Genomic DNA, 14,271 nt, shown 5'->3' with positions numbered 1-14,271 from the left:
CTTGCAGTGCCGAATTGGTCCTAATCCGAAATTAAGTCCAGCTGCCCCCGGCCCCTGTGATGACAGAATGCCAGAAGGGCCTGCCTTGGAAGGGCCCTTAAAAACGGTCTTGTTGCAACCCTGCTGCCAAGGGCAGGGACAGCTTCCCCTAGGCCCGGTTGTTTCAAGCCCCGTCCAGCCTGGCCTGGAACACTGCCAGGGATGGGGCAGCCACAGCTGCAGCGTGGGCAGCGTGGGCCGGGGCCTGAGCAGCCTGAGAGGCAAGAATTTCTTGTGCATCTCCAGCCCAAGCCTGCCCGCTGTCAGTGGGAAGCCACTGGGCCACTGTGCAGGCCCTTGTCCACAGCCCCTCTCAGCTCTCTGCTGGGCCTCGTTCAGGGAGTGAAAGGCCGCAGGAAGGTGCCCCCAGAAGGCCTTGGAGAGCACTGGGGCCAGGAGTGTCACCATGAGGGCAGCAAGCAGGGCCTGGTCTGGCCGTCGGGGCGGGAGGGGCACAGGGCGGGCGCTGAGGCCCTGCCAGCCGGAGCTGGGAGCTCTGGCGTGCGGCTGGCAGAGAGCCGTGCGAGATCCGTGCAGCAGCAAGGACACGGGCTTCTAGATGTGTTAGAAAGCAGAGAAGAGCTGGAGAATGGGCGCTGAAGGAGTAGGGTGTCTCCCTGTGGGGAAAAACTTCACGACGCCAGAGGTTAGTCCAGCCCTCATGGCACAGCCTTGGGCAGGGCACCGTGATGCTGCTGCTGCTGCTGCTGCTGCTGCTGCTGCTGCTCGGGCTGCTGCTGCTGCTGCTCGGGCAGCGGAACGGGCCTGGCTGCTTGCCAGCTCTCTGGGGTCCTGTCCTTCCTGCTCCCCGATCCCTGGGATTCCCGTCCCAGCTGCCTCCCCCGGCCCTGCTGCCAGCTGCCTCCCTCTCAGCCCCTTTCAAGGCCTTCTCGCCATCCTCCTGCAGACCATGGATACCTGGGTATTGTGGCTCTTGCTCTTGCAAAGTGTAGTCCAGTACCCAGAGCCCGTGGGTGATGGCTTGGACGAGGTGACACGTCTGCGAATGGAGGTGCGTGCCAAGCTCCAGGAAGAGGAGAAGATTCGTCTGGAGCGGGAGGTGGAGCAGCTGGTCCTGGTGAAGCAGGGTCTCTTGGCCTGGGGAGACCTGCTCTGCTCTGCCTGGCAGCACTGGCAGCTCTGGGCTCCTGCTGGGCTCCTGCTCCTTCTCTTGGCACTGTGGTATATGTGGAGGAAAGGCAGCCTGAGGAGAGAGGAGCAAGGAGAAGGACACGATGGTGTAGATGAAGAGGAAGTCGAAAATGTGGATGCATATGAAGAAGACGCTGGAAATGAAGATGAGGGAGACAGTGACATGGAGGCGGAGGAAGATGACAGTGATGATGGCCACGCAGAGGATGTCGACAATGCTGCTGCGAATGAAGAACGTGATGCTGCAAATGAAGTTGGCAATGAGGCTGCCAACGCAGCAAACGTCAATGATGTTGGAAATCAAGTGGAAGAATACCGTGATGGTGCCGATAACTTTGGGAGAATCATAATGGAGCGCATACAGTGGCCTGTGTGGGACCTGCAGGAAGGACGCATGTGGACAAGAAGCCTGATGGAGCATTTTGCAATTTATTTTCGACGGGTCTTGTCCAACAGTTTCTATCCGGTGCTGCAAGGAGCCATTGGGGTGGGCAGTGCCTTCGAAGGTTGGAGTCCTCGTGAGCAGGATGTCGTGTACCAGGTGCTCATACCCATGACACCTCCCCGAGGGCACAGCTTCCACCTAGAGCTGGGCACTGCAGGGCAGAGGCGCTTGAGGAACTTCCGCATCCGCGTGCAGCAGGAGTGCACCTGCACGAGCGAGCGGCAGGGTGAGAACATGCTGTGCTTCCTGCACCACCCTGAGGAGGAGCTGAGGAGGCATCAGGATCCCAGCCTCCTTCATAGCCTGTGCACGGGCTCCTACCTGGACGTGGAGAAAACTGCCCGCTGGTTCTACCAGCTGGTGAGGGCAATCTGGCCGGCTTTGCGTGAGTCACACCATTGGCATTTAGTGCTGCTGCCCCCCAGACGCTCCTGCCAGTTCAAGGTGACCAATGGCAGAGAAAGCTACCGGATCGAGATGCTGTTTGGGGTGCGGCAAGGCAACTCAGACGTCTTTGTAAGCAGCCAGCCTAGGCAAGCCCACACCTCCAGCACAATCTGGCCGGAGAGCTACGCCGTGGCCGAGATGAAGTTCTTCAGGTACATCGCCAGGCGGGCTCCCCCTGACAGCTTGCACCTGAAATGCCTGCAGTTCTTCACTCGTCTTCAGCTGGGCTTAGGCTTCTCCACCTATACCATCAAGACCATTGTCATGCACCTCCTGAGCATCTTGCCCGTGTCACAGTGGCGCAGGAGACATTTTGTGAGGCGGCTGATGGATATCAGCGAGAGCCTGCGCACGTGTGTGGAAATGAGACGCCTCAATCACTTCATTGTGGGCAACCAGAGGCTTCCTGAGGGGATCCGCTTGCCCCCAGAGGTCCTAATGGCCAGGTCATGCAATCTCTTCCATGACCTGGTGATGGATCCGTTTGCCCACTCCCAGGCAATGAGCCAGTACGTGGATCTGCACCATTGGTTCAAACGGATCCTTAAAAATGAACAGTGAAAGAGGTTCTCCTGCAGAGAGCTGTGCTTGTGAGGCTCACACCTGGTGGCAGAGAACCAGCGCTCACTAGACGGGAAAAGAAGGGAGAATGTGGGCTACAGAGAGGGAAGGGAAAACGCTGCGTAGCAGCACTATGCCAGCAGCAGCCGCAGTGTGGCCTCGAGAGCCTCCCCAGCACTGCATCCAGTTTGGCTACAAAGATCAAGGAACACGCATGAGGAAATGCTATTATTCGCCCACCTCTTTCTTTGAGTCCATTTTCCCTCTGAGAGCTTCGCCTTGTGCAGGGAGGCCGATCTCAGAATCCCAGCGGAGGGAATGTTTGAAAGGACCGCTGGTGCTATCATTTGGTTCAGGGGTGCTCCAGGCAGGTCTTCCCGCTCTACACTACAAAGGATTGCGTTCCGGTCAAGGTTCTTGACTCTCTCTGGGGAGATAGACTCCACAATCCCTGGGCAAGGTTTGGGATCAGTCAATGGACGGTGTTTTTCCTTGCTTCTGCATGGGAATCCTTCAGGTCAGCATTGTAGCAACTGTGTTGGAGCTGACCTGATCTTTTTTATATGTAAAGATCTAGGTTGTTAATTTGTGTGTATATATATGTATATCTCTCCCCTGTGTACATATTATATGCGAGAAAGCTTTTCAATTATCATCTAGAATAGTAAAATATAATAAAAGCCAATAGAATAATATAAATATTGTCAACTCCATGAATTATGTAACCATTATATCATGATGAGAAATTATTCTAAAGAGTCAAACATGTAATTTTGTTTAAAGAAGGCAATATAGCCAATATTTAGTGTCTCTCTAAGTTGTGATACATATTAATGCTCTTAGGGCATTTATATCTGGAAAGATTGTCATAAGTAGATACATTTATGCATAACGCTTTTACCTTCTATATTGCATATAAGAATTTTTTTTTATGTCGTAGTAAAGCCATAGATCGTGTCTCTGCCTTTTGGGGACACACAATTATGTTCTATAGTTAGTGCCTTTGTGCGTAGCAACCTGGAAATTTTGTTGCTCTTGATTCAATAAGCTACAATATTCCAGAACCTGGGTTGTGCAAGACTTTATTGGCCTCAACTAGACCTACAGTATAGGTAAAAGCGACAAGGTGTGTATCTGGGCTTGTGAAGAGTCTCCTTGAAATTAGCCAAACTTGCAGTGCCGAATTGGTCCTAATCCGAAATTAAGTCCAGCTGCCCCCGGCCCCTGTGATGACAGAATGCCAGAAGGGCCTGCCTTGGAAGGGCCCTTAAAAACGGTCTTGTTGCAACCCTGCTGCCAAGGGCAGGGACAGCTTCCCCTAGGCCCGGTTGTTTCAAGCCCCGTCCAGCCTGGCCTGGAACACTGCCAGGGATGGGGCAGCCACAGCTGCAGCGTGGGCAGCGTGGGCCGGGGCCTGAGCAGCCTGAGAGGCAAGAATTTCTTGTGCATCTCCAGCCCAAGCCTGCCCGCTGTCAGTGGGAAGCCACTGGGCCTGGTGCTGTCCCTGCAGGCCCTTGTCCACAGCCCCTCTCAGCTCTCTGCTGGGCCTCGTTCAGGGAGTGAAAGGCCGCAGGAAGGTGCCCCCAGAGAAGGCCTTGGAGAGCACTGGGGCCAGGAGTGTCACCATGAGGGCAGCAAGCAGGGCCTGGTCTGGCCGTCGGGGCGGGAGGGCACAGGGCGGGCGCTGAGGCCCTGCCAGCCGGAGCTGGGAGCTCTGGCGTGCGGCTGGCAGAGAGCCGTGAGAGATCCGTGCAGCAGCAAGGACACGGGCTTCTAGATGTGTTAGAAAGCAGAGAAGAGCTGGAGAATGGGCGCTGAAGGAGTAGGGTGTCTCCCTGTGGGGGAAAAACTTCACGACGCCAGAGGTTAGTCCAGGGAGGACACAGAGGAGACTTGTCATGTTATTGGAATAAAGGGAGAGGCCAAGGGACATTTCCCCTTGGGGTGTCTCGATTTGTTGAGACCCAGGACAAGGGCGCAGCCTCCTTTTTTGTCCTTATTCCCAGGTGCATCACCCTCTTCCTTCCCCCACTGCCTGAGGTACTCGGAAGGTACAAGACTTCCCGAGTTGCCTACTGCATGGAGCCCCTCGGTCACTTTGATTGCAGAGGCAGGAATGGCACCATACACGCACACCACGGTTCATGCACAGCAACCAACTTTTATTGAGTGCTCTCTTCCTTTGCAGATCTGAATGCCTGCCTGGTCAGTCCATATTGGTTGAACCAGTTGCCACGCAGCCAAACAGGCAATAGCTGCTGGGGTCCCCAACGGTCCGGGCCTGCTCCCCAACGGTCCACACTGGTTAAGTTTTCTAATTAAAGTACTTATAGAATTACTTATGCTTCAGTTACAAAATTAGGATGAAATGAAACTGTGAGGCCTTCAGTTGAGCTGTTGGCCACCACAACACCCCTCTGTTTTACGCTCCCTCTGGTTTATATATCTGTAAGCCTGTAGAAGGCACAGGCATGAAAGGAGAGGTGCTGGGGTCACCCTCTATGTAAGGTGGGCTTCCACCTGCCTAGAGCTTAATGATGGTGCTGATGGGGTTGAGCATTTTTGGGTAGGAATCAGGGGGAAGACCTACAATAGCAGCCTGTGACTCTTAGATGGCGGTTCATCACTGCAGTCTGTGTAGCTGTGCCTGTTTATGCACAGAAAGACAGACCAATCCATCTGGAAGTGGTCACCCAAAAGACATCTTTCTCATGCAGAACAATTGTACTGGCAAACCCTTTCGGGAGCAGCAAAAGGAGCGCTCTCCCAGAGGCCTGGTACACGAGTGGTTGTGGGGGGAAGCAGGAGGATGCCGTCATGCTCATCCTTAAGAAAAGCAGCAAGGCTGAAACCAAAGCGCAGCTTTTATAGTATCAGAGATTTAACTGAAGCTCAGCATGGAGTCAAGGCTTAGACTCCATGATCCTCAAGGGTGCCTTCCAACATGGGTATCTATGAGATTGCCAGTGGAGGGCAGCTGATCAGAAAGACAAGAGAAGGGCCAAGAGAGGTCCTTTGAAGAAGATTCACTCAAAGGCTGCCTTAACCGGTACGCCAGGGCCCCTCCAACATTGTGAGCTGGGGTGGGGACAAAGCGTGGGGCTGGGCTGGCTGTGCTGTACTGTGACATCCATGACATCATGGGGCCATGTCACAAATGGGGGCAGCTATGCAAGGCCCCAGCAGGTAACGCTGGCCCTGTATTGCTTGGGCAAGCGGTGAGTGCACACGTGGTGGGGAGGCTGGGCTGGGGACAAGGGCCGGGGCAGAAACGCTGCACCCGGGGCTGGCTTTTCCCCCTGCAGCCAGGAACAGCCCCTCATGGCACAGCCTTGGGCAGGGCACCGTGATGCTGCTGCTGCTGCTGCTGCTGCTGCTGCTGCTCGGGCTGCTGCTGCTGCTGCTCGGGCAGCGGAACGGGCCTGGCTGCTTGCCAGCTCTCTGGGGTCCTGTCCTTCCTGCTCCCCGATCCCTGGGATTCCCGTCCCAGCTGCCTCCCCCGGCCCTGCTGCCAGCTGCCTCCCTCTCAGCCCCTTTCAAGGCCTTCTCGCCATCCTCCTGCAGACCATGGATACCTGGGTATTGTGGCTCTTGCTCTTGCAAAGTGTAGTCCAGTACCCAGAGCCCGTGGGTGATGGCTTGGACGAGGTGACACGTCTGCGAATGGAGGTGCGTGCCAAGCTCCAGGAAGAGGAGAAGATTCGTCTGGAGCGGGAGGTGGAGCAGCTGGTCCTGGTGAAGCAGGGTCTCTTGGCCTGGGGAGACCTGCTCTGCTCTGCCTGGCAGCACTGGCAGCTCTGGGCTCCTGCTGGGCTCCTGCTCCTTCTCTTGGCACTGTGGTATATGTGGAGGAAAGGCAGCCTGAGGAGAGAGGAGCAAGGAGAAGGACACGATGGTGTAGATGAAGAGGAAGTCGAAAATGTGGATGCATATGAAGAAGACGCTGGAAATGAAGATGAGGGAGACAGTGACATGGAGGCGGAGGAAGATGACAGTGATGATGGCCACGCAGAGGATGTCGACAATGCTGCTGCGAATGAAGAACGTGATGCTGCAAATGAAGTTGGCAATGAGGCTGCCAACGCAGCAAACGTCAATGATGTTGGAAATCAAGTGGAAGAATACCGTGATGGTGCCGATAACTTTGGGAGAATCATAATGGAGCGCATACAGTGGCCTGTGTGGGACCTGCAGGAAGGACGCATGTGGACAAGAAGCCTGATGGAGCATTTTGCAATTTATTTTCGACGGGTCTTGTCCAACAGTTTCTATCCGGTGCTGCAAGGAGCCATTGGGGTGGGCAGTGCCTTCGAAGGTTGGAGTCCTCGTGAGCAGGATGTCGTGTACCAGGTGCTCATACCCATGACACCTCCCCGAGGGCACAGCTTCCACCTAGAGCTGGGCACTGCAGGGCAGAGGCGCTTGAGGAACTTCCGCATCCGCGTGCAGCAGGAGTGCACCTGCACGAGCGAGCGGCAGGGTGAGAACATGCTGTGCTTCCTGCACCACCCTGAGGAGGAGCTGAGGAGGCATCAGGATCCCAGCCTCCTTCATAGCCTGTGCACGGGCTCCTACCTGGACGTGGAGAAAACTGCCCGCTGGTTCTACCAGCTGGTGAGGGCAATCTGGCCGGCTTTGCGTGAGTCACACCATTGGCATTTAGTGCTGCTGCCCCCCAGACGCTCCTGCCAGTTCAAGGTGACCAATGGCAGAGAAAGCTACCGGATCGAGATGCTGTTTGGGGTGCGGCAAGGCAACTCAGACGTCTTTGTAAGCAGCCAGCCTAGGCAAGCCCACACCTCCAGCACAATCTGGCCGGAGAGCTACGCCGTGGCCGAGATGAAGTTCTTCAGGTACATCGCCAGGCGGGCTCCCCCTGACAGCTTGCACCTGAAATGCCTGCAGTTCTTCACTCGTCTTCAGCTGGGCTTAGGCTTCTCCACCTATACCATCAAGACCATTGTCATGCACCTCCTGAGCATCTTGCCCATGTCACAGTGGCGCAGGAGACATTTTGTGAGGCGGCTGATGGATATCAGCGAGAGCCTGCGCACGTGTGTGGAAATGAGACGCCTCAATCACTTCATTGTGGGCAACCAGAGGCTTCCTGAGGGGATCCGCTTGCCCCCAGAGGTCCTAATGGCCAGGTCATGCAATCTCTTCCATGACCTGGTGATGGATCCGTTTGCCCACTCCCAGGCAATGAGCCAGTACGTGGATCTGCACCATTGGTTCAAACGGATCCTTAAAAATGAACAGTGAAAGAGGTTCTCCTGCAGAGAGCTGTGCTTGTGAGGCTCACACCTGGTGGCAGAGAACCAGCGCTCACTAGACGGGAAAAGAAGGGAGAATGTGGGCTACAGAGAGGGAAGGGAAAACGCTGCGTAGCAGCACTATGCCAGCAGCAGCCGCAGTGTGGCCTCGAGAGCCTCCCCAGCACTGCATCCAGTTTGGCTACAAAGATCAAGGAACACGCATGAGGAAATGCTATTATTCGCCCACCTCTTTCTTTGAGTCCATTTTCCCTCTGAGAGCTTCGCCTTGTGCAGGGAGGCCGATCTCAGAATCCCAGCGGAGGGAATGTTTGAAAGGACCGCTGGTGCTATCATTTGGTTCAGGGGTGCTCCAGGCAGGTCTTCCCGCTCTACACTACAAAGGATTGCGTTCCGGTCAAGGTTCTTGACTCTCTCTGGGGAGATAGACTCCACAATCCCTGGGCAAGGTTTGGGATCAGTCAATGGACGGTGTTTTTCCTTGCTTCTGCATGGGAATCCTTCAGGTCAGCATTGTAGCAACTGTGTTGGAGCTGACCTGATCTTTTTTATATGTAAAGATCTAGGTTGTTAATTTGTGTGTATATATATGTATATCTCTCCCCTGTGTACATATTATATGCGAGAAAGCTTTTCAATTATCATCTAGAATAGTAAAATATAATAAAAGCCAATAGAATAATATAAATATTGTCAACTCCATGAATTATGTAACCATTATATCATGATGAGAAATTATTCTAAAGAGTCAAACATGTAATTTTGTTTAAAGAAGGCAATATAGCCAATATTTAGTGTCTCTCTAAGTTGTGATACATATTAATGCTCTTAGGGCATTTATATCTGGAAAGATTGTCATAAGTAGATACATTTATGCATAACGCTTTTACCTTCTATATTGCATATAAGAATTTTTTTTTATGTCGTAGTAAAGCCATAGATCGTGTCTCTGCCTTTTGGGGACACACAATTATGTTCTATAGTTAGTGCCTTTGTGCGTAGCAACCTGGAAATTTTGTTGCTCTTGATTCAATAAGCTACAATATTCCAGAACCTGGGTTGTGCAAGACTTTATTGGCCTCAACTAGACCTACAGTATAGGTAAAAGCGACAAGGTGTGTATCTGGGCTTGTGAAGAGTCTCCTTGAAATTAGCCAAACTTGCAGTGCCGAATTGGTCCTAATCCGAAATTAAGTCCAGCTGCCCCCGGCCCCTGTGATGACAGAATGCCAGAAGGGCCTGCCTTGGAAGGGCCCTTAAAAACGGTCTTGTTGCAACCCTGCTGCCAAGGGCAGGGACAGCTTCCCCTAGGCCCGGTTGTTTCAAGCCCCGTCCAGCCTGGCCTGGAACACTGCCAGGGATGGGGCAGCCACAGCTGCAGCGTGGGCAGCGTGGGCCGGGGCCTGAGCAGCCTGAGAGGCAAGAATTTCTTGTGCATCTCCAGCCCAAGCCTGCCCGCTGTCAGTGGGAAGCCACTGGGCCTGGTGCTGTCCCTGCAGGCCCTTGTCCACAGCCCCTCTCAGCTCTCTGCTGGGCCTCGTTCAGGGAGTGAAAGGCCGCAGGAAGGTGCCCCCAGAGAAGGCCTTGGAGAGCACTGGGGCCAGGAGTGTCACCATGAGGGCAGCAAGCAGGGCCTGGTCTGGCCGTCGGGGCGGGAGGGCACAGGGCGGGCGCTGAGGCCCTGCCAGCCGGAGCTGGGAGCTCTGGCGTGCGGCTGGCAGAGAGCCGTGCGAGATCCGTGCAGCAGCAAGGACACGGGCTTCTAGATGTGTTAGAAAGCAGAGAAGAGCTGGAGAATGGGCGCTGAAGGAGTAGGGTGTCTCCCTGTGGGGGAAAAACTTCACGACGCCAGAGGTTAGTCCAGGGAGGACACAGAGGAGACTTGTCATGTTATTGGAATAAAGGGAGAGGCCAAGGGACATTTCCCCTTGGGGTGTCTCGATTTGTTGAGACCCAGGACAAGGGCGCAGCCTCCTTTTTTGTCCTTATTCCCAGGTGCATCACCCTCTTCCTTCCCCCACTGCCTGAGGTACTCGGAAGGTACAAGACTTCCCGAGTTGCCTACTGCATGGAGCCCCTCGGTCACTTTGATTGCAGAGGCAGGAATGGCACCATACACGCACACCACGGTTCATGCACAGCAACCAACTTTTATTGAGTGCTCTCTTCCTTTGCAGATCTGAATGCCTGCCTGGTCAGTCCATATTGGTTGAACCAGTTGCCACGCAGCCAAACAGGCAATAGCTGCTGGGGTCCCCAACGGTCCGGGCCTGCTCCCCAACGGTCCACACTGGTTAAGTTTTCTAATTAAAGTACTTATAGAATTACTTATGCTTCAGTTACAAAATTAGGATGAAATGAAACTGTGAGGCCTTCAGTTGAGCTGTTGGCCACCACAACACCCCTCTGTTTTACGCTCCCTCTGGTTTATATATCTGTAAGCCTGTAGAAGGCACAGGCATGAAAGGAGAGGTGCTGGGGTCACCCTCTATGTAAGGTGGGCTTCCACCTGCCTAGAGCTTAATGATGGTGCTGATGGGGTTGAGCATTTTTGGGTAGGAATCAGGGGGAAGACCTACAATAGCAGCCTGTGACTCTTAGATGGCGGTTCATCACTGCAGTCTGTGTAGCTGTGCCTGTTTATGCACAGAAAGACAGACCAATCCATCTGGAAGTGGTCACCCAAAAGACATCTTTCTCATGCAGAACAATTGTACTGGCAAACCCTTTCGGGAGCAGCAAAAGGAGCGCTCTCCCAGAGGCCTGGTACACGAGTGGTTGTGGGGGGAAGCAGGAGGATGCCGTCATGCTCATCCTTAAGAAAAGCAGCAAGGCTGAAACCAAAGCGCAGCTTTTATAGTATCAGAGATTTAACTGAAGCTCAGCATGGAGTCAAGGCTTAGACTCCATGATCCTCAAGGGTGCCTTCCAACATGGGTATCTATGAGATTGCCAGTGGAGGGCAGCTGATCAGAAAGACAAGAGAAGGGCCAAGAGAGGTCCTTTGAAGAAGATTCACTCAAAGGCTGCCTTAACCGGTACGCCAGGGCCCCTCCAACATTGTGAGCTGGGGTGGGGACAAAGCGTGGGGCTGGGCTGGCTGTGCTGTACTGTGACATCCATGACATCATGGGGCCATGTCACAAATGGGGGCAGCTATGCAAGGCCCCAGCAGGTAACGCTGGCCCTGTATTGCTTGGGCAAGCGGTGAGTGCACACGTGGTGGGGAGGCTGGGCTGGGGACAAGGGCCGGGGCAGAAACGCTGCACCCGGGGCTGGCTTTTCCCCCTGCAGCCAGGAACAGCCCCTCATGGCACAGCCTTGGGCAGGGCACCGTGATGCTGCTGCTGCTGCTGCTGCTGCTGCTGCTGCTCGGGCTGCTGCTGCTGCTGCTCGGGCAGCGGAACGGGCCTGGCTGCTTGCCAGCTCTCTGGGGTCCTGTCCTTCCTGCTCCCCGATCCCTGGGATTCCCGTCCCAGCTGCCTCCCCCGGCCCTGCTGCCAGCTGCCTCCCTCTCAGCCCCTTTCAAGGCCTTCTCGCCATCCTCCTGCAGACCATGGATACCTGGGTATTGTGGCTCTCGCTCTTGCAAAGTGTAGTCCAGTACCCAGAGCCCGTGGGTGATGGCTTGGACGAGGTGACACGTCTGCGAATGGAGGTGCGTGCCAAGCTCCAGGAAGAGGAGAAGATTCGTCTGGAGCGGGAGGTGGAGCAGCTGGTCCTGGTGAAGCAGGGTCTCTTGGCCTGGGGAGACCTGCTCTGCTCTGCCTGGCAGCACTGGCAGCTCTGGGCTCCTGCTGGGCTCCTGCTCCTTCTCTTGGCACTGTGGTATATGTGGAGGAAAGGCAGCCTGAGGAGAGAGGAGCAAGGAGAAGGACACGATGGTGTAGATGAAGAGGAAGTCGAAAATGTGGATGCATATGAAGAAGACGCTGGAAATGAAGATGAGGGAGACAGTGACATGGAGGCGGAGGAAGATGACAGTGATGATGGCCACGCAGAGGATGTCGACAATGCTGCTGCGAATGAAGAACGTGATGCTGCAAATGAAGTTGGCAATGAGGCTGCCAACGCAGCAAACGTCAATGATGTTGGAAATCAAGTGGAAGAATACCGTGATGGTGCCGATAACTTTGGGAGAATCATAATGGAGCGCATACAGTGGCCTGTGTGGGACCTGCAGGAAGGACGCATGTGGACAAGAAGCCTGATGGAGCATTTTGCAATTTATTTTCGACGGGTCTTGTCCAACAGTTTCTATCCGGTGCTGCAAGGAGCCATTGGGGTGGGCAGTGCCTTCGAAGGTTGGAGTCCTCGTGAGCAGGATGTCGTGTACCAGGTGCTCATACCCATGACACCTCCCCGAGGGCACAGCTTCCACCTAGAGCTGGGCACTGCAGGGCAGAGGCGCTTGAGGAACTTCCGCATCCGCGTGCAGCAGGAGTGCACCTGCACGAGCGAGCGGCAGGGTGAGAACATGCTGTGCTTCCTGCACCACCCTGAGGAGGAGCTGAGGAGGCATCAGGATCCCAGCCTCCTTCATAGCCTGTGCACGGGCTCCTACCTGGACGTGGAGAAAACTGCCCGCTGGTTCTACCAGCTGGTGAGGGCAATCTGGCCGGCTTTGCGTGAGTCACACCATTGGCATTTAGTGCTGCTGCCCCCCAGACACTCCTGCCAGTTCAAGGTGACCAATGGCAGAGAAAGCTACCGGATCGAGATGCTGTTTGGGGTGCGGCAAGGCAACTCAGACGTCTTTGTAAGCAGCCAGCCTAGGCAAGCCCACACCTCCAGCACAATCTGGCCGGAGAGCTACGCCGTGGCCGAGATGAAGTTCTTCAGGTACATCGCCAGGCGGGCTCCCCCTGACAGCTTGCACCTGAAATGCCTGCAGTTCTTCACTCGTCTTCAGCTGGGCTTAGGCTTCTCCACCTATACCATCAAGACCATTGTCATGCACCTCCTGAGCATCTTGCCCGTGTCACAGTGGCGCAGGAGACATTTTGTGAGGCGGCTGATGGATATCAGCGAGAGCCTGCGCACGTGTGTGGAAATGAGACGCCTCAATCACTTCATTGTGGGCAACCAGAGGCTTCCTGAGGGGATCCGCTTGCCCCCAGAGGTCCTAATGGCCAGGTCATGCAATCTCTTCCATGACCTGGTGATGGATCCGTTTGCCCACTCCCAGGCAATGAGCCAGTACGTGGATCTGCACCATTGGTTCAAACGGATCCTTAAAAATGAACAGTGAAAGAGGTTCTCCTGCAGAGAGCTGTGCTTGTGAGGCTCACACCTGGTGGCAGAGAACCAGCGCTCACTAGACGGGAAAAGAAGGGAGAATGTGGGCTACAGAGAGGGAAGGGAAAACGCTGCGTAGCAGCACTATGCCAGCAGCAGCCGCAGTGTGGCCTCGAGAGCCTCCCCAGCACTGCATCCAGTTTGGCTACAAAGATCAAGGAACACGCATGAGGAAATGCTATTATTCGCCCACCTCTTTCTTTGAGTCCATTTTCCCTCTGAGAGCTTCGCCTTGTGCAGGGACGCCGATCTCAGAATCCCAGCGGAGGGAATGTTTGAAAGGACCGCTGGTGCTATCATTTGGTTCAGGGGTGCTCCAGGCAGGTCTTCCCGCTCTACACTACAAAGGATTGCGTTCCGGTCAAGGTTCTTGACTCTCTCTGGGGAGATAGACTCCACAATCCCTGGGCAAGGTTTGGGATCAGTCAATGGACGGTGTTTTTCCTTGCTTCTGCATGGGAATCCTTCAGGTCAGCATTGTAGCAACTGTGTTGGAGCTGACCTGATCTTTTTTATATGTAAAGATCTAGGTTGTTAATTTGTGTGTATATATATGTATATCTCTCCCCTGTGTACATATTATATGCGAGAAAGCTTTTCAATTATCATCTAGAATAGTAAAATATAATAAAAGCCAATAGAATAATATAAATATTGTCAACTCCATGAATTATGTAACCATTATATCATGATGAGAAATTATTCTAAAGAGTCAAACATGTAATTTTGTTTAAAGAAGGCAATATAGCCAATATTTAGTGTCTCTCTAAGTTGTGATACATATTAATGCTCTTAGGGCATTTATATCTGGAAAGATTGTCATAAGTAGATACATTTATGCATAACGCTTTTACCTTCTATATTGCATATAAGAATTTTTTTTTATGTCGTAGTAAAGCCATAGATCGTGTCTCTGCCTTTTGGGGACACACAATTATGTTCTATAGTTAGTGCCTTTGTGCGTAGCAACCTGGAAATTTTGTTGCTCTTGATTCAATAAACTACAATATTCCAGAACCTGGGTTGTGCAAGACTTTATTGGCCTCAACTAGACCT

The 14,271-nt window shown here is 53.7% G+C and overlaps 3 protein-coding genes across 3 annotated transcripts; all 3 read left to right on the top strand.

Moving 5' to 3' along the window:
- The first annotated feature begins 979 nt into the window (after positions 1 to 979).
- Positions 980 to 2,644, top strand: LOC118700433 (inositol 1,4,5-trisphosphate receptor-interacting protein-like 1). Its single transcript, XM_036404901.2, has one exon. It carries the CDS (start codon positions 1,046 to 1,048, stop codon positions 2,642 to 2,644), a length of 1,599 nt encoding a protein of 532 aa, XP_036260794.2. The 5' UTR covers positions 980 to 1,045.
- A 3,597-nt stretch (positions 2,645 to 6,241) lies between these two features.
- Positions 6,242 to 7,906, top strand: LOC118700432 (inositol 1,4,5-trisphosphate receptor-interacting protein-like 1). Its single transcript, XM_036404900.2, has one exon. The coding sequence runs from the start codon at positions 6,308 to 6,310 to the stop codon at positions 7,904 to 7,906; it is 1,599 nt and encodes a 532-aa protein (XP_036260793.2). The 5' UTR covers positions 6,242 to 6,307.
- Positions 7,907 to 11,506: 3,600 nt separating this feature from the next.
- LOC118700431 (inositol 1,4,5-trisphosphate receptor-interacting protein-like 1) lies at positions 11,507 to 13,168 on the top strand. The gene has a single exon (XM_054514917.1). It carries the CDS (start codon positions 11,570 to 11,572, stop codon positions 13,166 to 13,168), a length of 1,599 nt encoding a protein of 532 aa, XP_054370892.1. The 5' UTR covers positions 11,507 to 11,569.
- Positions 13,169 to 14,271: the final 1,103 nt, after the last annotated feature.

Source organism: Molothrus ater, chromosome 5, assembly GCF_012460135.2.
Source record: "Molothrus ater isolate BHLD 08-10-18 breed brown headed cowbird chromosome 5, BPBGC_Mater_1.1, whole genome shotgun sequence".
Classification (NCBI taxonomy): Eukaryota; Metazoa; Chordata; class Aves; order Passeriformes; family Icteridae; genus Molothrus; species Molothrus ater.
This window is presented reverse-complemented; position numbering and strand designations above follow the sequence as displayed.

Bases quoted from the DNA above. Each gene is read 5' to 3' on its own strand.
- LOC118700433 (XM_036404901.2), top strand. From the start codon at position 1,046: ATGGAGGTGCGTGCCAAGCTCCAGGAAGAGGAGAAGATTCGTCTGGAG.
- LOC118700432 (XM_036404900.2), top strand. From the start codon at position 6,308: ATGGAGGTGCGTGCCAAGCTCCAGGAAGAGGAGAAGATTCGTCTGGAG.
- LOC118700431 (XM_054514917.1), top strand. From the start codon at position 11,570: ATGGAGGTGCGTGCCAAGCTCCAGGAAGAGGAGAAGATTCGTCTGGAG.